General features: G+C 40.4%; 3 protein-coding genes across 4 annotated transcripts; 2 read left to right on the top strand and 1 right to left on the bottom strand.

The window, feature by feature from the left end:
* The first annotated feature begins 1,737 nt into the window (after positions 1 to 1,737).
* Positions 1,738 to 7,261, top strand: LOC115753186 (casein kinase 1-like protein HD16). Its single transcript, XM_030691700.2, has 16 exons — positions 1,738 to 2,350; positions 2,800 to 2,928; positions 3,051 to 3,124; positions 3,207 to 3,276; positions 3,358 to 3,413; positions 4,092 to 4,163; positions 4,283 to 4,377; positions 4,458 to 4,524; positions 4,626 to 4,755; positions 4,829 to 5,047; positions 5,136 to 5,275; positions 5,451 to 5,625; positions 5,752 to 5,842; positions 5,958 to 6,115; positions 6,693 to 6,881; positions 6,988 to 7,261. Exons 1-16 carry the CDS (start codon positions 2,003 to 2,005, stop codon positions 7,045 to 7,047), a joined length of 2,073 nt encoding a protein of 690 aa, XP_030547560.2. The 5' UTR covers positions 1,738 to 2,002; the 3' UTR covers positions 7,048 to 7,261.
* A 780-nt stretch (positions 7,262 to 8,041) lies between these two features.
* Positions 8,042 to 11,439, top strand: LOC115753229 (protein PHOTOSYSTEM I ASSEMBLY 2, chloroplastic). Of its 2 annotated transcripts, XR_004016839.2 has the most exons (7): positions 8,042 to 8,234; positions 8,470 to 8,579; positions 9,325 to 9,490; positions 10,042 to 10,134; positions 10,585 to 10,715; positions 10,860 to 10,915; positions 11,027 to 11,439. XR_004016839.2 is itself a non-coding variant. In XM_030691754.2 (6 exons), the coding sequence occupies exons 1-5, from the start codon at positions 8,162 to 8,164 to the stop codon at positions 10,713 to 10,715; spliced, it is 573 nt and encodes a 190-aa protein (XP_030547614.1). In that variant the 5' UTR covers positions 8,042 to 8,161; the 3' UTR covers positions 11,027 to 11,439. The 2 variants fall into 2 exon arrangements, 1 of the variants encoding a protein (XP_030547614.1); XM_030691754.2 differs by lacking the exon at positions 10,860 to 10,915.
* A 2,236-nt stretch (positions 11,440 to 13,675) lies between these two features.
* Positions 13,676 to 17,964, bottom strand: LOC115753228 (metal tolerance protein 4-like). The gene is made up of 7 exons (XM_030691752.2): positions 17,620 to 17,964; positions 16,795 to 16,964; positions 16,350 to 16,548; positions 14,993 to 15,171; positions 14,694 to 14,844; positions 14,349 to 14,479; positions 13,676 to 14,086 (listed from the first exon to the last, which is right to left on the bottom strand). Exons 1-7 carry the CDS (start codon positions 17,819 to 17,821, stop codon positions 13,913 to 13,915), a joined length of 1,206 nt encoding a protein of 401 aa, XP_030547612.1. The 5' UTR covers positions 17,822 to 17,964; the 3' UTR covers positions 13,676 to 13,912.
* Between the last annotated feature and the right edge of the window lie 324 nt (positions 17,965 to 18,288).

Genomic DNA, 18,288 nt, shown 5'->3' with positions numbered 1-18,288 from the left:
CATTGTATATCGGGCCATAATTTAATGATCATTTGTTTCATTTTTCCTTGTTACTGATTGTGTCAATCCACGAAAGACACGAAGCTAGCTATAATGATATTTTTTTCAAAATTCAAAATTGAATTGTAACGTTGGACTTAGTTTATGCATACACGCAAAAGAGGGATATCAAATGTATGTGCAAAAAATGAAAATAGCAAGGATCTACATAACTCTCATCAAATCTCTTAAATGTTCTATAGATTTTGCATTTAAATACTTGTCAGCCTAAAGGAGAAAAAAAAAATACTCGCAGGTTATTGCTATCTAACAAATCAACCTTTTTTTTTTCTAGGATCTACATAACTCTCATCAAATCTCTTAAATGTATTCATGTTCTCATTTAAAAATTTCCTTCGAAATTTACGAGTTGTTTCGTCCATATTGTGGTATTGAGTAAAAACTCAACTTTTGCACGTCATCGATCATCTCGAGATGAAAACATATATGCTAAAAATTGACGTACCATTCTCTAATCCCTACCAAAAAATTCCGCTAAAATTCCCCATGCCCCACCATAATCAATTTTTTTTTTCCTATGGCTATGTTAGAAAGCCTAATAAAAAAACTCAAACCATCGGGTGAAAGGAGATTGCATGTATTTAAAAAGCATATAAGATCCATTGTCACGCGACGCAAAATATTTAACATCTTTTACATCCAATCTTAATTAGGAGTAACACGTAAAATTTGATTAACTAGGTGGACGCAAGCATACCCACAAAAAGGATAACACCGTGCTCTAATTACCAATGTCATAGTCATGGTCCATAGTAAGCGTTCTTAAGAGATAGGTGTCCCATTATTGTTGGATAAAAAGAGAAAAATAAGAATAAAAATATGCGGTGGTTCAGATCTGTTTCGCAAGATTGGCTTTTTATTCGTAACATACTCCATGTTGAAGGAAAATTACGGAGGCAAAGGCGATCAAGCTCACGTTTAACGAAGAAAAAGTTACGATAAGCAAGGAAATTATTAACAAATCAACTACAAGACTTTTCAATTCGAGTTACCATCAATTTGATATTTTGCCAAAAACAATACAAAAGAGATTTACCATTAACATGAGAAGGTAATTAATACCATTACAATGGCCATAGCGAGGCAAATTACATACTCGGATGTATAATTATGATCCATTAAATAATTCATTAGAAAATAGTAAATGAATTTGCCGCTAACTTTTTTTTTTTGGGGTCAAATACAGTTAAGTTAAGTACCACGGGGTATGTTACTTCATGTAAAGAGAAGTTAAAGGATAATTAGGAAAGTCCCGTCGGTTTGATATACGGTGACAATGGGCTCCACATATGCGTTTCTAATTTTAATGTGCCGATTCACTCCGATCGCCAACTGAATCTTTTTCTTCTCCGACGGTAGGGAACATCCTCCGTTTATTTTGCGTGTAAGAGATCTCGAGGTCCGAATGAGATTTCAGACGAAGCAGCTTGAAAGGGATTACTCACGTTCAACTTAAAAAAAAAATAACAAATGTGAAAGTGACGTCATAAAAAATGAAAATGACATTTATATATTGTGAAGGTAATACTAATACCGTTCATTATCAGAAGCCAAGTTAAAATGTTAAATTAATTTTCATTCTCCTTCCTGTTCCCGCAGTACCTAACATTCGAGTCGGCGGTAAATGTTTCTCTCTATATTTTTTTCGGACTACACAAACACAATCCCCCCCTCCCTTCTCTCTCTACTCACCAAACCCTAGCCCCCTATATTGCAAAATTGCAGCTCGAGAGGTCAAGAATCTTATCGATCCATAGCACTGCGCTGCACAACCGGCGACCTCATTTCCGGAGGATCTCCGACCTCATCGTCGGACCCCCGATCCTCCCGATCGCCTGGTTGACCATGATCAGTGCGGAGTGTTCCGGAGCTCAGCTTTGAGGTATATGATGAGACAAGAACTGGTCTTTCGCTCGAGTTGCATGGGTTACAAGGCCGGACGATGCCCGAGCTTCGCAGAGGTGTACGCAGAGGCCGCGCTCCTCTAGCGAGGAAGCGATCGGAGCCGCCAGCCGCCGGGAACTACGTGAAGACGCGCGCCGCCGTCGCCAGGGAGAGAGCGAGGGGAGGGAGGAGGGAGTCGGGGGCCGAGGAGCCGGCGACGAGGAAGAAGGCGAAGAGAGGGCGGGCTGGTGTTGCGTCGGAGAGGGAGGGCGAGGGGGAGGGTGAGGAGGGTGACAAGGAGAAGGAGGTTGAGCTAGAAGCGATGGGCGATGAAAGTGGCGGGTTGAGTGCTAACAAGGCTGGAGGGCAAGAAGAAGAAGGGAGCACGGCACCTTTCCCTGAACGTGTATGTGTTTCTCTTTTGGCATTTTTCTTTTCCAGTTTTTGGGCACGATTGGATGGTGCTAGATATGTATAATTAACGGAGATTAGATTGAGTTGAAAGTTTGTCAATCCACTTATTTATTGTTTGATGCGTTGAGTATTTCAGGTGGGATAAGATCCGCTTCCTAACCAAAAGGAAGAAAATTGGATTGTTCTCGCCATCATAGTCTGCAGGATTTAGGACCTTGGTGGCATAAATTTTTAGTGTCACCCATTGATTTTGGTGAATTGAGATATGTTATGGGATGAATTGGATAATGACTTGCCCAAAGAGGTGGTTGGCGTAACTTATGTCTAGTGATTGTGAAATATCTCATTATTCTGTAGCTGTGGATCAAGATCGAGGAAAAAAGATAATTGCTGCCCTATTTAGGGATTTATCTTAACTTCTTTATTTCTATATATATGAAGGTACAAGTGGGAGGATCGCCTACTTACAAGATAGAAAAGAAGTTGGGCAAAGGTGGATTTGGTCAAGTGTTTCTTGGTCGACGTGTTAGTGGCGGAAGTGATCGAACAACAGGTCCAGGAGCTATCGAGGTGAGGGTGTAATAAGGCATCTATGTGCTGTGAATATCTTGCGCTAGGTTTTCAAATTTTTTTGTTTTAATAACAATTTGGTCGGTTGTTTTTTTACGTATCATTGCTGACGTCTCTATCAGGTAGCCCTGAAATTTGAGCATAGAAATAGCAAGGGCTGTAACTATGGTCCTCCATACGAATGGCAAGTTTACAAGTAAGTGCTAATTTCTCCCATAGTTAGAACATTTGATTTGTTCCAGGCGCCATGTACCTAATTGTGTTTCTGTTGCTGACAGTGCCCTTGGTGGTAGTTATGGAGTGCCTAGGGTGCACTATAAAGGAAGACAGGGAGAGTATTATATTATGGTATGAATTGCCTATACTCTCGTGCTTTTATGTACTCTCGCAGTCACAGCAAGTTCTTGCTTCTCACTTCTTTACTCACAGGTGATGGACATGCTTGGACCAAGCTTGTGGGATGTATGGAATACCTCTGGACAGGCGTAAGTAATTTTATGTTTATTTTTGCTTTTATATGTTACTACTTGTGGCTCCTGTTTTCTGTCGTATCAAAGTACTGAATAATGACTATCTTATCTGAGGAAGTACAGATTCTGAATATGCTCTGATTATGCCATTAATAGTTGTAGCTTTTAACAATAAATTCAGCAACATGAGTGCTTAATGTTTAAAGGATCATGAGAAATCTTCTGGTCACTTTGCGCCGCGTAATGCAAACTTCTCATGGTTGTGGGGGGAGCATGAATTGTTCTTCAGTTTTGCTGACTGTTATATTTTCACTTTAAACTTGGCTTTTCTCTGAGGGGCAGTTCAGAGAAACCGGTATGGTACTGACATTATGTATCTTGTGTTTCTGAGCAATAGTTTGTTTAGATCATTGCTGGTATGATCTGCAGCATATTTGTTCTTGCCTGCTCGCATTGATTTAGACGAGTCTTTGCTCTCCAACTGGAGAGAGGCTTTGCCAATGAGAAGTTAAAGTAGCAGCTTATGTCTTGTGTTGAGTTGAGGCTGGATGTTCTCTGCCCTATGGAGATATAAGACTTGGAATAGTACATGGAGATAGCTTTTAGAAACTCTGGAGCAAAATTTTCAATTTTCAAAATGGCTGGAGTTTTTCTCATCGCCAATCTTTGCTTATTATTGATGGTATCATGCAGGATGTCTTCTGAAATGGTAGCTTGTATTGCAGTCGAGTCATTGTCAATCCTAGAGAAGATGCACGCAAAGGGGTACGAGGTTTTACTTCATTGGATTTTCCGTCCTTTGAAAATTGGGTCGGAGATTATATTAAAAGAGGAGTAAAGGTTGTTGGTTTTCACTTTTCCATTCTCTGACATTGTGGTACTAGTTATGTGCACGGAGACGTGAAGCCAGAGAACTTTTTGCTTGGCCAGCCATCCACACAACAGGAGAAAAAATTGTTTCTTGTTGACCTGGGTTTGGGTGAGCATGATTAATAAAATTATTGTTGAAAGCTATGCGTTTCATTTTTTTGACTAGTTTTCTCACGTTTAATTTTACAGCAACAAAGTGGAGGGATGGTTCCAGTGGGCGTCATATTGAGTATGATCAACGGCCGGACATGTTTAGGTAAATTAGTCTTCTTTTTGTTCCCTTGGATGGTGCTTTAGTTATTAAGTACATGCAATGTGACATATCTTTTCCCATGTTCTTTTGCCGTGTTTTTCCAGGGGGACGGTACGGTACGCTAGTGTTCATGCTCACTTAGGGAGAACTGCTAGCAGAAGAGATGATCTGGAATCTCTTGCTTACACATTAATATTTTTACATCGAGGCAGGTTACCCTGGCAAGGCTATCAGGTGCAGCCACTGAACACAGACTTTATGGTCCTTTAAACTTATTTTAAGAATACACAATTGCTATTTCTCTTAGGGGGACAACAAGTCATTCCTAGTTTGCAAAAAGAAGATGGCGACTTCTCCCGAAACGTTATGCTGCTTCTGCCCTCCACCTTTGAAACAGTTTCTGGAGATTGTAGTGAATATGAAATTCGATGAAGAGCCCAACTACTCGAAATTTATATCTCTGTTTGATGGTTTAATTGGTCCAAATCCTTCTGTGAGGCCAATAAACACCGATGGTGCTCAAAAGGTGAAAACCCTTGGTGTTTACTTTATTTTAAATTGATTGTGAGTGGTGTTTGCGGCTATAACATTGATTTTAGTGTCTCAATTTCTAGGTTGTCCAAGTTGGCCAAAAGCGAGGAAGGTTGAACGTTGAGGAAGAAGATGATGGGCAACCGAAGAAGAAGGTTCGCCTGGGAGTTCCAGCTACCCAATGGATTTCAATATACAATGCTAGATTACCCATGAAGCAGAGGTAGGTTTTGGTTGTATCGTGAAGAATTGCGATTAGAAAGACTGTTACTTAGGGAGAGACTTTCTATCCAATGAAATGAATGGACATGTCGATTTGTCTCAAAAGAAAAATCCTTGTCCATAGGGCATTGCTGACCAGTGTGTATTAGGCAGTCATGACCTGAGTTTATGTGCAGGTATCATTACAATGTAGCAGACGCAAGGTTAGGTCAACATGTGGAGAGAGGAATTGCGGATGGTCTGCTAATAAGTTGTGTGGCCTCGTCTTCTAATCTCTGGGCCCTTATAATGGATGCTGGAACTGGTTTTACAAGCCAAGTGTATGAGTTGTCATCTTACTTTCTACACAAGGTACATTTATCACACTCTGCTTAGCTATTTGCTAATTTAATAATTCTCTTGCTCTTTGGGATGCCCATCGTATTTTAGTTTTTAACAGATACGCTAATATCAAATTCCGACTATTCTGATATGTAGGAATGGATTATGGAACAATGGGAAAAGAACTATTACATTAGTTCTGTGGCTGGTTGTAATAATGGAAGCTCTCTAGTTGTGATGTCTAAAGGTTTGTTTTCCCACATCTTTCTTTCAATGGTTGTCCTGTTAAAAAAACACTGAAAACTCTAATTTTTTTCCGAAGTGGTCTGTTAGAAAATTACTTATAGATGGAGTATCTTCAGGTACCCAGTACACTCAGCAGTCTTACAAAGTCAGCGAGTCTTTTCCTTTCAAATGGATAAACAAGAAGTGGAGAGAAGGGTTTCACGTTACCTCCATGGCCACAGCTGGGAGCCGGTGGGGTATTGTGATGTCTCGCAATGCTGGATTTAGTGATCAGGTTGAACTATACTGACGTGATACTTATTTATTCTCTCTCTCTCTCTCTCTCTCTCTCCCAAAATGCATTTCACAATCTCCTGATATGATATTTTCTTTATTATAGTAGGAGAATGCTGGAACTGATTAGGGGTTCTGTTCTCTGTGTAAATGTCTTTGCATAATTGAATAGATTTTTGGGATCCAGGAGCTTGATAGCTAGTGCCAGTTTGTGAGTCCGAATGACAGCTGAGCTGATTGAAGTTCTTGATCCCCTTAGGGAAGTTCCCCTCTATTTGGCTGAGCACAGGGAAGCAGGCAACTTCTCCTGTTGGTCAGTTCAAAGCTAGATAATAGCTGAAATGTTTTCGAAGATTGATGCGATTGTGTGGCACTCTTTTAAATGGGCCAGTGATAGCTGAAATGTTTTCCAGGAGTTTTCTGCTAGAGTGCAACTGGCACGACATCCAGAATGGATTTTAATAGCATAGGATAGTTTGCCGTTACTTTTATTGTGCAATGCCCGTGAGTTACATCACGTCTCCCTTTGCACTTATAATATATATATATATATATATATATATTTTTTTTTTTTTCAGGTTGTGGAACTTGATTTCATGTATCCTAGCGAGGGCATTCACAGACGTTGGGATAGTGGGTATCGTATTACGTCCACAGCGGCAACTTGGGATCAATCTGCCTTGGTTTTGAGCATCCCTAGACGCAAACCTGGTGACGAAACCCAGGAAACTCTGCGCACATCCCAGTTTCCAAGTGTGCATGTAAAGGTACATGCTTGGAATCTATCTCAATGCTGGCTATCTAAGTCATCCAATTGAAATCTTTTCGCTACGACGAAGAACTACTTTAACTTATCCAATTCTATTGGTGCAGGAGAAATGGGCAAAAAATCTCTATCTCGCATGCTTGTGCTATGGGCGAACTGTGTCTTGATGGCTGTATTGTTGTTCTATATGCAATAGTAAGATCGGCTTCCATATTGATGTATTTTGTTCTTTATTTAGCTTAGTCAATTGTAAAGTCAGATTACTTAGGGTCTCTGTTGCCGGCAGAAATTCGGCAACTGTGTTTGTGACCTTTATTTTTTTTTTGGCTTGAACTGTATTTCTGACATAAAAGCTATGATGAATCTTATTTGGGTTTAGTCCAAGTCTTTCACCCTTGGCTTGTTTTGTGGTGTGTGGTTTTTCCAACTAAATCAAGCGAGAATCACGAGCATATAACGTGCAAAATCAACTGCGTTGATTTTGCGATTCAACAATTTAAGTCGTAGGAGGCCACGCCCGATGCGAACAATCAGAGCCAAACCTATTGTATATGTGGATTCTTCTATTCGAAAGGGTCAACTTTGGTAAAAGTAACTATTTACCAAGGTTCATGATAATGAGACATAAAAGGATAGAACAGACTCTGGAATAGAAACTCGTTTTGTTTAGATTGATTATAATAATAATAATAGCAACAACCAGATGAAATATAAAGAATTAAGAATTAAGCTGATACCTAATTTGGTCCGTGAGAAATAAAAGGATAAAAATACTACGGTTCGATTTCATTCGTATCCGACAAAAAGCCCTCTGGAAAAAAAAAACTAAGCCGTGACTTGAAAAAAGTTTGTGCAACAATTGAATTATTTTGGGGGCTTCTGCGATATCTTGAGAGATCCGTCGACTATTCAAAAAATTTCGTGGCCTGTTGCATTTCGTCGAGGGTTTTCGACGGACGATGGATCGGTCCGGACTTAATTTTTCGCCTTGCCGATCTCCGATGATGGGTTGAAATTTCTGTCTCAACTGTTTCGTGCGAATAGACATTCAAGACATAAAGTTAATTAGCTGAAGACGCGCCGCGGTCGGAAAATGCTGGCCGTCGATGACATTTCAGTCGCGTTTTGCCTGATCCGGCGAGCAAAAAACCGACAGATTATATAAAAAAAGGAAAGAAAGTGAAGGCAATCATATCATATCCACGTTGGTTCCCTTCCCTCCCACGAATATCAGGCACGCGAGCTCAATCTCCCACAGGGTGAGCTCGAGGCGGAGTGACGATGGCGCCCTCCTCGCATCTCTCGGCTCTCCCGCTGCGATTCTCCTTCGTCCCCATTCTCTCTCACAATCACCGTGAGCTCTCTCTCTCTCTCTCTCTATCTCTCATAATTTCCAAGTTACGTGACATGAGATAATGGGTCTTTGACGGTTTGCATTAGCGAGTTCGAATTGTCCCAAATCTTCAAAGGTTGTAGTCATACGATTCTACTGTGGCGTCCCTTACGACCTTTCCATGTCGTGAAAAAAGAAAAAGAAAAAAAGAACTATCTTTTCTCGTGTCTATTTCTAACGTTAACCGAATTGGCAGATAACTCGAAGTCGGTTGAGTTTCGCGCGAGGTCCAGCTTGGAAGAAGATGGCAGCAGCCACAGCCATGGAGTTTCAGGCTCATCCCCTTCAGAAGCAGCGAATTCCAAGGTTCTTTTCCGTACTTCGCCTTTTCTTTTTGGAATTTGTCTGAATTGCCTTTTATGGTTGTCCCTGTTCGATGCCTGCTCCACGGTTGCTTGGTGAAGGGTCGATGCGTGATGAGTCGAAATGGGCAATTTTGTTCTACTTACCTGCTAGGTCTCTTCTCCCTATGGTTAACACTCCATTGACACGAGCAATGCAACTGTAAATAGCTTTGCTCTGCCCGAAAGTGAAATTTCTGCAACTGGCTTTCATTTACCAAAATTGAGGAAAGTCGTGCAGATGCAGAGGGAATAACAGTAAATTTCCTCTCTCCATTTGTATACAAGGGGAGCACTGGAATGGTTCTTGCCAAGACAGAGAAACATTTTTGCGGGGCTTTGGATTTGTTTTTGGTAGTGGGAGCAAACGAATTGTAGTAGTGTCCTTGTACACAGAGAAGCGACTTCAGCAATTTCATGAATTCATTATTACAATATGCTATTCGTAGCATGGAGATGGTTGTCCTACTCCGCTTTGTCATATTTCTCACCTTAAGCAACAGATGCAACTGCTTCCCAATAAAACCATGATTTCTTCCCTGCATTGAACTCAACATTAAATGGTAGACATAAGGTACACTTTTTTTTTTCATTGTTTTGGGAAGGGTTTCCCATTTTGTCCATGAGGTTTTTATCATTCAAAGGAACATCATAAACGTACTCGTGTAATATCTTTTGTGGTTGAGTTTGATATCTGTTTCCGATTACAGGAGTCTCAATTGTTGACCTCAAGGCGCTGGTGTCTTACCTGTTTATGTTCGTCTGTGACATTGATTAGCAAGTCTGGCTCATCCATAGCTCTGCCAAAGGTAACTTCCCCAGATGCAAAGGAAAGAGCTGTTTGTCGAAACTGCGGGGGCGGTGGTGCTATAATCTGTAAGATTTCTAACTCCTTTCCCTTCTTAAAATTCAGTGTTGTTGTTATGTTCTTCTTGAGGGAGTGCAATGCTGCAATTTCGTGGTTCAATTGCTTCTAATTTCTTGTCATGGGAATTGTAAGCGGCATAGTGTCAGGGACTGCAATGCGAGAGCACTCTGTTTAATGTTGGAGTTGCTCACATATCAAGTGCTTCAGTTTTATCAGTTGAGAACCAAAATTCTGCTTGCAGAGTATCCAATGATTTCTCCTTCTCAACGTCGTGTACTTCTCTTGTTAGTGTCTCCTGTTTTGAGGGGTCATTGTTGAAGTACAGGAACTTGAGTAACCATCGTTTGTAGCTGTATTGAGATGCATGTCCCTGGTCATGTGATTTATCACTTAGCTGTTATTACATTGATGTTTATAAAATTCCTTCATCTAACTTTCGTTAAAAGTTGTTAAATGAGGTTGAAAGACTCAACTGAGAGTTTTTCTCCTCTTAGAATTTGCAATTTATAGCTGTCTCTGTTGTTAGCTATAAATTCACAACTTGTTTTGTTTCATTTAGGTGACATGTGTGGGGGTACAGGAAAATGGAAAGCTCTCAACAGAAAACGGGCAAAGGATGTTTATGAGTTTACCGAATGTCCAAATTGTTACGGTGTGCACCAAAACTTAGGTTTTTTACTCTTTTTCCCCTTTTTTGGTCTCTGCTGTCACCACTGCTCATGTTTTAGAGAAATATATGTTTCTCTCAGTTTAGTTATTATCTAGGGGAGCATGAAAGATGACTTTGAACTTTGGAATTAGGGGCTCATTATGATTTTGCATCATTCTCCTGTTCAAGAGTCCATCATCTGTTGCATATGGTTAATGCAGTTTTTTCACTTGTTCACCCTGCATCGACACAGAAGGAGAATATTTCAGTTGTCTCTGAAGAGCTCTCTATATACCTAATTTTGGAAAGTTCTCTACTCACATAACAAAGAAACCAAATAACTTTTTTCCAGTCAAAAACTGCGGTGCACACGAGGAATACAAAACGAAAGTATGTTGAACCTACATCACTTCCAATTCATGGGTTCATTGTCGATATGTTTATTGTTTTCAGGCCGAGGGAAACTTGTGTGTCCCGTTTGTTTAGGGACCGGTTTACCCAACAACAAAGGTCTTCTCAGGAGGCCTGATGCTCGCCAGTTACTTGATAAGATGTACAATGGCCGTCTGCTCCCAAGTTCTTAGGTGAGCTCTCTCGCAGCCTCCACCTGTCGCAACTGATATTTGCCAGCGTGCTCATACCTCTGTTCTGACATTTGAAAGGTCTAGAATAACTGCTGTGAAGGTTGTGCGTGCCTTTCATTTTTGAAGCTTCATTCTCTTTTCCAGGGAAAGTAGATGTCGATTGTCAAAAAACATTTCTTCTCCCTGCAATTGCAATTTAGGTGTGGAAAGCTTTTTCTCTTCCGCTACGGTCTTTGCAGTTTCGCCTGTTAAAGGGTCTTATGGCTGCTGATTGTGATTTTTGTTACTCTTCCAACCTGTACTCTGTGTAGGGGACTGGTGACTCTGACTTGCAGTCTATGATTCCAAGTTCCAAAAGATGGACAAAGAAGAGGCGGTCCGTCTGACATGGCTATGAATGTCCATTTATCGGCCGCAGCAGGGAAATAGCTCTTTTATCCTTCCCCTCTCAAGTGATCCTAAGAGTGCTCAAAGCTCCCATCGGTTCGGTACAGTTCCTTTTCTTCTTACGGCAGATACTAAAACTCTTCATCATCCAGCAAACCAACTATATGCAGTTGGGGTCACTCTTTAGAGACGCGTTGATCGTCTTTTTGGTTGGGTTGCAATGTGAGAAACACTACAGTTTTGTTGGATAATTGTATGCTGATGTATACTTATAGAGCAGGCAGTGAATTCTGCAACATCACAAAAGTTTTGGTGTTCTCCCCAATTCTTTCTACAACTCTTTACCATAAAAAAAGGATTAAATTTTCTTTCACCCGGCTTAAAAACCCGGTTGCAAGCGGCGTTTTGGAAGTTGGAAGTACTTAATTGAACAAACTAAAAAGCTCGGGGTATCCTATTCTGCAATTACAAAGTAAGGTTAGGCCCTCTGGGTCTCATTACCTCTATAGCTGTATGTAAGTCACAGGGTAATATCCAAACGTAAGATTGATTTCTTTTTCAATGGACGGACAACTATTTAATTAGAACAATAATCTCCCAAATATGCATAATAGCCTACAAGGATTCTTGACCAAAATATGAGGTAGTTGACAATCTGTTGACATTGCCGGTTAGAGCGCGGCACGAGGCAGAATTTTATCATTCCGGGCCTTAAAAGTATGAACTTTTTTTAAGGGTTCGAAGTACATTCATTTTCTTACATAAGGGTCTAAAGTGAATCTTGTTTCAAATAAGAGTATGAAATGGCTAAATTGTCTCAAATAAGGACTTTTGATCTGCTGGCGAGCATGTAACTATTCCAGCCATCAAAAAAGGGGTATTTTAGTAAAACAAATATAAGAACATATAGTTATTAATTTTTTTGGCATTTCTTTTCTTTTCCTTCTTTTTTCTTTTCTTTTTCTTTTTCCCTCTTCCCTCCCTCGGCCATTGTTGGGCCTCGTCGATTGACGGCGACCTTTGTTGGCCTTAGGCAAGGGTCTCACTCACCGTCACCCGACGAGTCCTATGGAGGTAAGAGAGAAGAAGGACAAGAAAGAAAAGGAAAAGAAAAAAAAGGAAATTTAGAGAAGTAAATGACGAAAACTCCCTTCATTTGGCGAGGCAGGCCGTTCTTTGAGACCGATATAACCACTTTAGGTCTTTATTTGAAATAATATCCATTTTAGGCCTTTATTTAAGATGATTTGGCTAATTCATGCCATTATTTGAAATAAGGTTCACTTCATGCCCTTATTTGAGAAAATAAGGGTACTCGAACCCTTATATGAATTTTTTTTTTTATGTGCCAGTCAATAAGGATAAGTGAGTGTGAAAGAGCTATTAACAAATAAAGATTAGTTTTTTAATAATAAATAAGTTATCTAGTTGCACAAATTTTTATTAGCATAAGTTGTTAATACTTCGATTTTACTGTTCCTGTATGGAATTTATCAATCTTAATTTGAGCGGCTTACCAAATTCTTGTCAGATTAAACTACCAACTAGCTTTGAGTTGCCGGCTCTTATTTGTTATGTTGGTCAAATCCATTCTCTTATTTGATTTACCAGTCGTTTGATTCGTTCTTAGTTTACTAAATTTTCTATAGACATGCCAATTCTTATTTACCTTACTTAACAACCGTTTAATCACGCTAACTCTTTGTAAATTCAACGCATAGAGAAAAGAACCCTGGCCACCGGCCTCCTCTGTCTCTCCCTCTTATCTCTACACAACCTCCTTCTTCTATCTCTACAAAAGGGAGGCTTTGAGCTAGATCTCTCCCTTTCCCCTTCGTTAACTTATTCAACTCTCTATTTCTTTCATCTGAAGCTTGTTTTGTTTTGTAATGGTTGGATTTTTTTTTTTTTTTGGTCGAATAACAATTGGACTGCGTATCTATTTTTTATGACAGAAACGAATGAAATTTTATTTTGACAAAAAGAAAAGGCATTAACTTTTTTTATAGATATTATTAAATTAAATTAGCGTAGCTCATCAATTTTTCTTCCCTTAAATTACAATATAGTATATATTATAAGCTCTTATTTGAGTTACTTACCAATGTTCTTTTCTTTTTAATTTTCAACTTGTTTATGGTTCATAAATTCTTATTTGGCTTTATGAGCCTTAATTTTACCAATTCTTTCTTGAGATTACCAACCTAGTACAGATCGACGTTTTTAACTTTTCTCCCGTGACTAGTTTTGGGTTACAAACTCTCCTTTGAGTTACTTACCAAATTTATTTTCCTTTGAACTGTCATTTTTTTTTTCTTATCTTTTTCGATCTTTTATTTAGTTTTCTAAGCTACGCAGCTAAATTCATCAATTCGTTTACGAAGTCACTAACTAGAATGTCGTCAAATGAGTTATCAGCCTTTCTTTGATTAAATTATCAGCTAATTCTTTACCAATTCTCATTTGTGTTAGTTGTCGGTACATATTTTCTTCTCTATTTTATCAACTTTTATGTTCGATTAATTTAACGGTTATCAACTCTTTCAGAAATCTATTAACTCGAAAAGGGCAAGAAAAAAAAGAGCGGTCTTCTTAAAATGAAACAGTAGAATTGTCCGGCAAAGTTAGGATGCCGGGGAAAAGACTCAGGTGCAGGATACAACATCCAGTCTCCTGTCTCCACAAAATTTCCATTCCTCACCAAGAAAACGAGTTTGTCGACGAGTACCTCCTTGATGGAGAAGAAAAATCTCATCTTCCATTTGCAACGGCTTCGTCGTCGTAGCCCAGATTCGAGAGCGTATCGGTCCCTAGTTGTTCGGAAGCCGGCTCACAACGTTGTGCTCTGGTTTATGTTCGCATTCGAAATCGAGATGAACGAATGCCCGCTCAACTTCCGGGAGCTTCTCAAGCTTTATCTGGAGGGTCTCCCCTATCTCGTGGGCCTCCTTCAAAGGCAGCTCCTCCGGGAGTTCGATGTCGACCTAATCACAATCATAAAGAAACTAGTTTATTGACTAAGAAATTGGCTAAACTAGCAATCCATCATTGATCAGCTCAGTTCAGACAACACTAAACTAGAACATAGTAAAGTCAAAAGTCCGATGAATCCAGTCGACAAACCAGCACTCATCAGTTGCGCCACCGTCTTTAACAAAACTCGGCATTGTGGCGGAATCAGAGACACGAGTGGAGCTATCCATGGCTCTCAAGGACAAAAGAAAGTGACTGTATTTAAGGGCTCACCTCCACAAAATAAAGCACACCGAAGGTGTAAGCACGGACAGTGTCAATCCGCTTGACTTGAGGATGTCTTATCACCAAATAAGTTAGTTTCTGCAAAAATTCTGGAGGCGCTGACTGTCCTACGAGTGAAACTGCACGAAGAAGCATACGTGGTCAATGTACTTGGTGTGAAACATGTCTTTAAATCAGCATCGCATCATCCTAAGTATTCTAAGACAACATTCTACTCCTCAGCAAGATAATACATGATAACTGACGCCTCCTCGAGATTTTCTTTTTTCCTATTGAAAGGTGTTTCAGTGAGGTACAGGTCGAGGAGGATAGAGATGACATAAAAAGAGGTACCTGCATTTTCCATGACTGTTCCAGACCAATTGGTAATGGTGTAAAGTGCAAGCAAAATAGCACCAGCTGGGTCAATCCACCAGTAGAATTTATCACCAAGAACTGCCGCTGCGAGACCTACTACATTTGTTATCACATCAAAATAGTGATCCTGGCAAAAAGCAGTGAATGGAATTCAGGTATTCATCTGAACAGATATGTATCTACTCACTGATATATGTACCGAGGAATTGTAAATCTCATGATGTAAATAGCTGTCAAGGCAGAAGATAGGTTAAGACTAGTAATTACAGTCGCACCTTCGCATAGGCACGGACAATCTCATTCGGTGAGTTTCTGCAGTAAATCCAGAGAGCAAGTTTTACAACAGTAGCGGATAACATGATTGAGTATAGCCATGCCAATTGGCTTGCATTCATCTTGTCAGTAGCTTCATCTTCGGCTAGCTCTTCTACGGCTAGGACCAGCACCTGAAAGCCTGAGAGAAAATGGGTAACATCAATTCTTTTTCCTATTCAGAATCCAAACACTCATTAGAGATTATGAATTTTCCATGAATCAAGAAGTAGAAATCTTGAAGTTCAATTCCCACACTGGATTTAGAGGGACTTTCTCAGAAAATTGTGTTGAAATATTAGTGTCAAATCATCACAGCATTAATCAATCAATACACTCATCAAATAAGGTCATTGTCCATTCTAAATATGGTCTGCTCACTATTTGGAAAACATCTCTAACTGTCAAACATCGGTAAGGTTAACGAACTTCATCTGGGAAGGACAAAAATGGTAGAAAAAAATTCTCCCACACCCTTGCAATTCTGAAGGACGAGAACTTGGCTTCAAGAACACCCAAACGTCTGGCACATTAACATCTCTCTCTAAGCTTCTTGTATACAGACTTTTTATGGATCCCTTTACCAACTGAAGTAAATCCTCGAACGAGCTTGTTACCCCACCCAGTGCTTCAGCAGGCACATTCTTCTAAAGTAGCGGGTCAAAGGCATTTTCCTCCGCACTTGAATGGAAAATCAACTAAGATAAGTTCTTTCTTCTCTTTGCTAAGACGCTAGGATTAGGTTGTTGAAAGAAAAAATTCAAACATCCTGTATGAGATTGCATTCATCCATGTCTTTGGAAGCAAGAGAGTGGGAGAGGAGCCATCTGCTGCTTATTTGCCGTAGCGCATGACAGGGTAAAAAAAAAGGAAAAGGAACAAAGCAAATATCTTCCACATTATGACACTACCCACTTCAAATCATGCTGAACTTCTTGAGGAATGCTATTGACTGCATAATTTGCTTAATAATGCATTCTTCCATCCTTTCTCATTGATTTGACAACATAGACAACCGACTTTTTTCTCCATGTGAATTGTCATTCGAGTCTCTTACTTTGGGCTGCAGAAAACAAATTCGCTGAGCAGACAAGTCAAGCAGCCACAAACATCTAAAATGCTACAAATTTTTTAAGCCAGACCTAAAAGGCTGGCCATGAGATTCAACATCGCAAATAACTGGTTTCTCGGCATGATTAAAGTCTCGGAACTTTCTTTTATGTAAAAGCTGTTAAAAGGTTAAGCATTAAGGGCCACGAAGTCCTCATCAAATTAGACTCCCAACAGAAATCATTAGGGAAGTGATGAATGAGAAAGTACCTAGAGTAGCCATGATAGCTGCAAAGATGATTATTCCTACTGGTTGCACCCTCACTTTTCCAATGGGATATTTGTAAATATTAATCTTCTTCATTGACAGGTGTGTGAACCAAAGTATGCCGCCAGCCATGAGATCAAGTAGAGAATCCAATGTAGATGCTGCAATAGCTATTGATCCACTCTTAATTGTGGCATAGATCTGCATCATAACACGTGTTCCATCGCGAATGGTTCGAGCATTTGCAATGTGAGTACAATTAATTTGATGACATCCAGCTTTAGACAACCCCAGATAATTCCAACATTATGTAAGATGCTGAATAAAATCACTATTTGACAGCAATGCCTTTGAGCAAAGAAAAAGGCTCTTTTGATGCGACAAGCACCTCGACTGCATTGTGCATCTTCAACCAAACAGACAATACACCTGCGGCAGATGTGTTACCTTAAACGCCAGCAGTACGATATTGGCATAGTTCGATATCTTCATTGCTCTTTCATGCTGCGCTGCTTCTTCAAGATTTTCGTCATCCATACCATCAGAGTTCATCACAGTGTCCACTTCTTCAAAGGACTTCAAGGTCTCAAGTTGCTTTTCATAGTACTCCTTCTCCCCTGCAACAACAATCCAAGAATTCTGCTTCATTGTTCAAAATGGACAAGACCAATAGAATTCTCTTTACCATAGAAGGGAAAAGAGACCCTTAAAACATGATCAAATCAATCTCTTGCACACCATGCTCCATCACAGACATTAGATAGAAAAATGAGGCATAAAAATGGGAGAAAGGACACATTTTTTTACCGGGATCATGCATCACAAGCAAAGAATTCAGTTAACATAAGTCAGAATTTCTTTGAAAAAAGATTACTATAACTTTGTTTAGATAAAAACATTAAGAAAAACAACTGAGTTATTTTAAAAACAGAGTAACCCAATAACGCATAGTCTCTCTCTCTCTCTCCCTCTCCTCCTCTGCTCTTTCCGGTGGAGCCTCGCATGTCGACGCAATATGAACCCCTAAAGGAATAAGAAGGAAAGACAAAACCACAAAAGGCTAGAAACAACAGTAAAATCACAGATGATCGGATGAGGACAAAAGGAAACTGAAAAAATGAACTGGGTACATTTTCCGTTCCGTTCTGTTCCTCAAACGCGCCATGAACGAAAGAAAATGAGCTCGAATCATCCAACTATCGAGCCATCCGACCAAAACCAGAGCGAGCGAGCGAGAGAGAGAGAGAGAGAGAGGGAGGGAGGGAGGGAGACCTTTGCTCAAGCCTTTGGTCTTGGTGAAATCGATGTCGCACGGGCCAGATTCGACGTCGAGACCGGAGCGGATCTTCTCCGGCAGCTTCGCGACGAAGTCACTCCTGAGCGTGTCGACGGAGTTCCTCCGGCGGAGCGATCTCCAGCTCCTCCGCCCCGCGTTCGCAGTCAGCAACGGCGATTTCGGTCCCGGATCCGCCATAACCTCCGACACCACCTCCGAAGAGAGAGAACAAAGAGAATCCGAAGCTTGTTTTCGGTTCGTCGGAGATTCGATTCGATTCGAGAGCGCGAAACGAGACGGCGACTTCCTTTTGTTTTGTTTTTTTTATCTTCACCGAGTGGAGGAGGAGGAGGAGGCCATCGTTGCTGTCGTTATTTCCATCTTCCTCGCCGTTATCGCGGAGAGTGTGTTTTTAAAAATTAAGAGCGTGTTAAGCTCTTTTGTTGGCTTTGTAATTAATGTCTCTGCGACGCACTAATGCTGGCGATTAATTAAATTAATCGCGCTCTAGCCCTTTCCCAAACGGGTAGGAGGTAGCTGAGCCGGCCATGAACGTCGGTTGAGGTCAACGGCGAGAGTGTTCACCTGTGCGTTGATCCACCGTAACCTGACCTGCGCGGCCGTTCCCCGCTCCGTCGATATGCAGCCGGCGCATCGAAAGTACA

The sequence above is a fragment of the Rhodamnia argentea genome, chromosome 6 (genome assembly GCF_020921035.1).
Source record: "Rhodamnia argentea isolate NSW1041297 chromosome 6, ASM2092103v1, whole genome shotgun sequence".
Taxonomy (NCBI): Eukaryota; Viridiplantae; Streptophyta; class Magnoliopsida; order Myrtales; family Myrtaceae; genus Rhodamnia; species Rhodamnia argentea.
This window is presented reverse-complemented; position numbering and strand designations above follow the sequence as displayed.

Excerpts from the sequence above, each read along its gene's own strand:
- LOC115753186 (XM_030691700.2), top strand. The coding sequence starts at position 2,003 with ATGCCCGAGCTTCGCAGAGGTGTACGCAGAGGCCGCGCTCCTCTAGCG. Across the intron at positions 5,843-5,957 it reads TCTAGTTGTGATGTCTAAAG|GTACCCAGTACACTCAGCAG; the intron begins GTTTGTTTTCCC and ends GAGTATCTTCAG. Across the intron at positions 6,116-6,692 it reads ATGCTGGATTTAGTGATCAG|GTTGTGGAACTTGATTTCAT; the intron begins GTTGAACTATAC and ends TTTTTTTTTCAG.
- LOC115753229 (XM_030691754.2), top strand. The coding sequence starts at position 8,162 with ATGGCGCCCTCCTCGCATCTCTCGGCTCTCCCGCTGCGATTCTCCTTC. Across the intron at positions 8,235-8,469 it reads CATTCTCTCTCACAATCACC|ATAACTCGAAGTCGGTTGAG; the intron begins GTGAGCTCTCTC and ends CCGAATTGGCAG. Across the intron at positions 10,135-10,584 it reads CGAATGTCCAAATTGTTACG|GCCGAGGGAAACTTGTGTGT; the intron begins GTGTGCACCAAA and ends TATTGTTTTCAG.
- LOC115753228 (XM_030691752.2), bottom strand. The coding sequence starts at position 17,821 with ATGGCGGATCCGGGACCGAAATCGCCGTTGCTGACTGCGAACGCGGGG. Across the intron at positions 15,172-16,349 it reads AGCTATCATGGCTACTCTAG|GCTTTCAGGTGCTGGTCCTA; the intron begins GTACTTTCTCAT and ends ATTTTCTCTCAG. Across the intron at positions 14,480-14,693 it reads AACAGTCATGGAAAATGCAG|TTTCACTCGTAGGACAGTCA; the intron begins GTACCTCTTTTT and ends TTCTTCGTGCAG.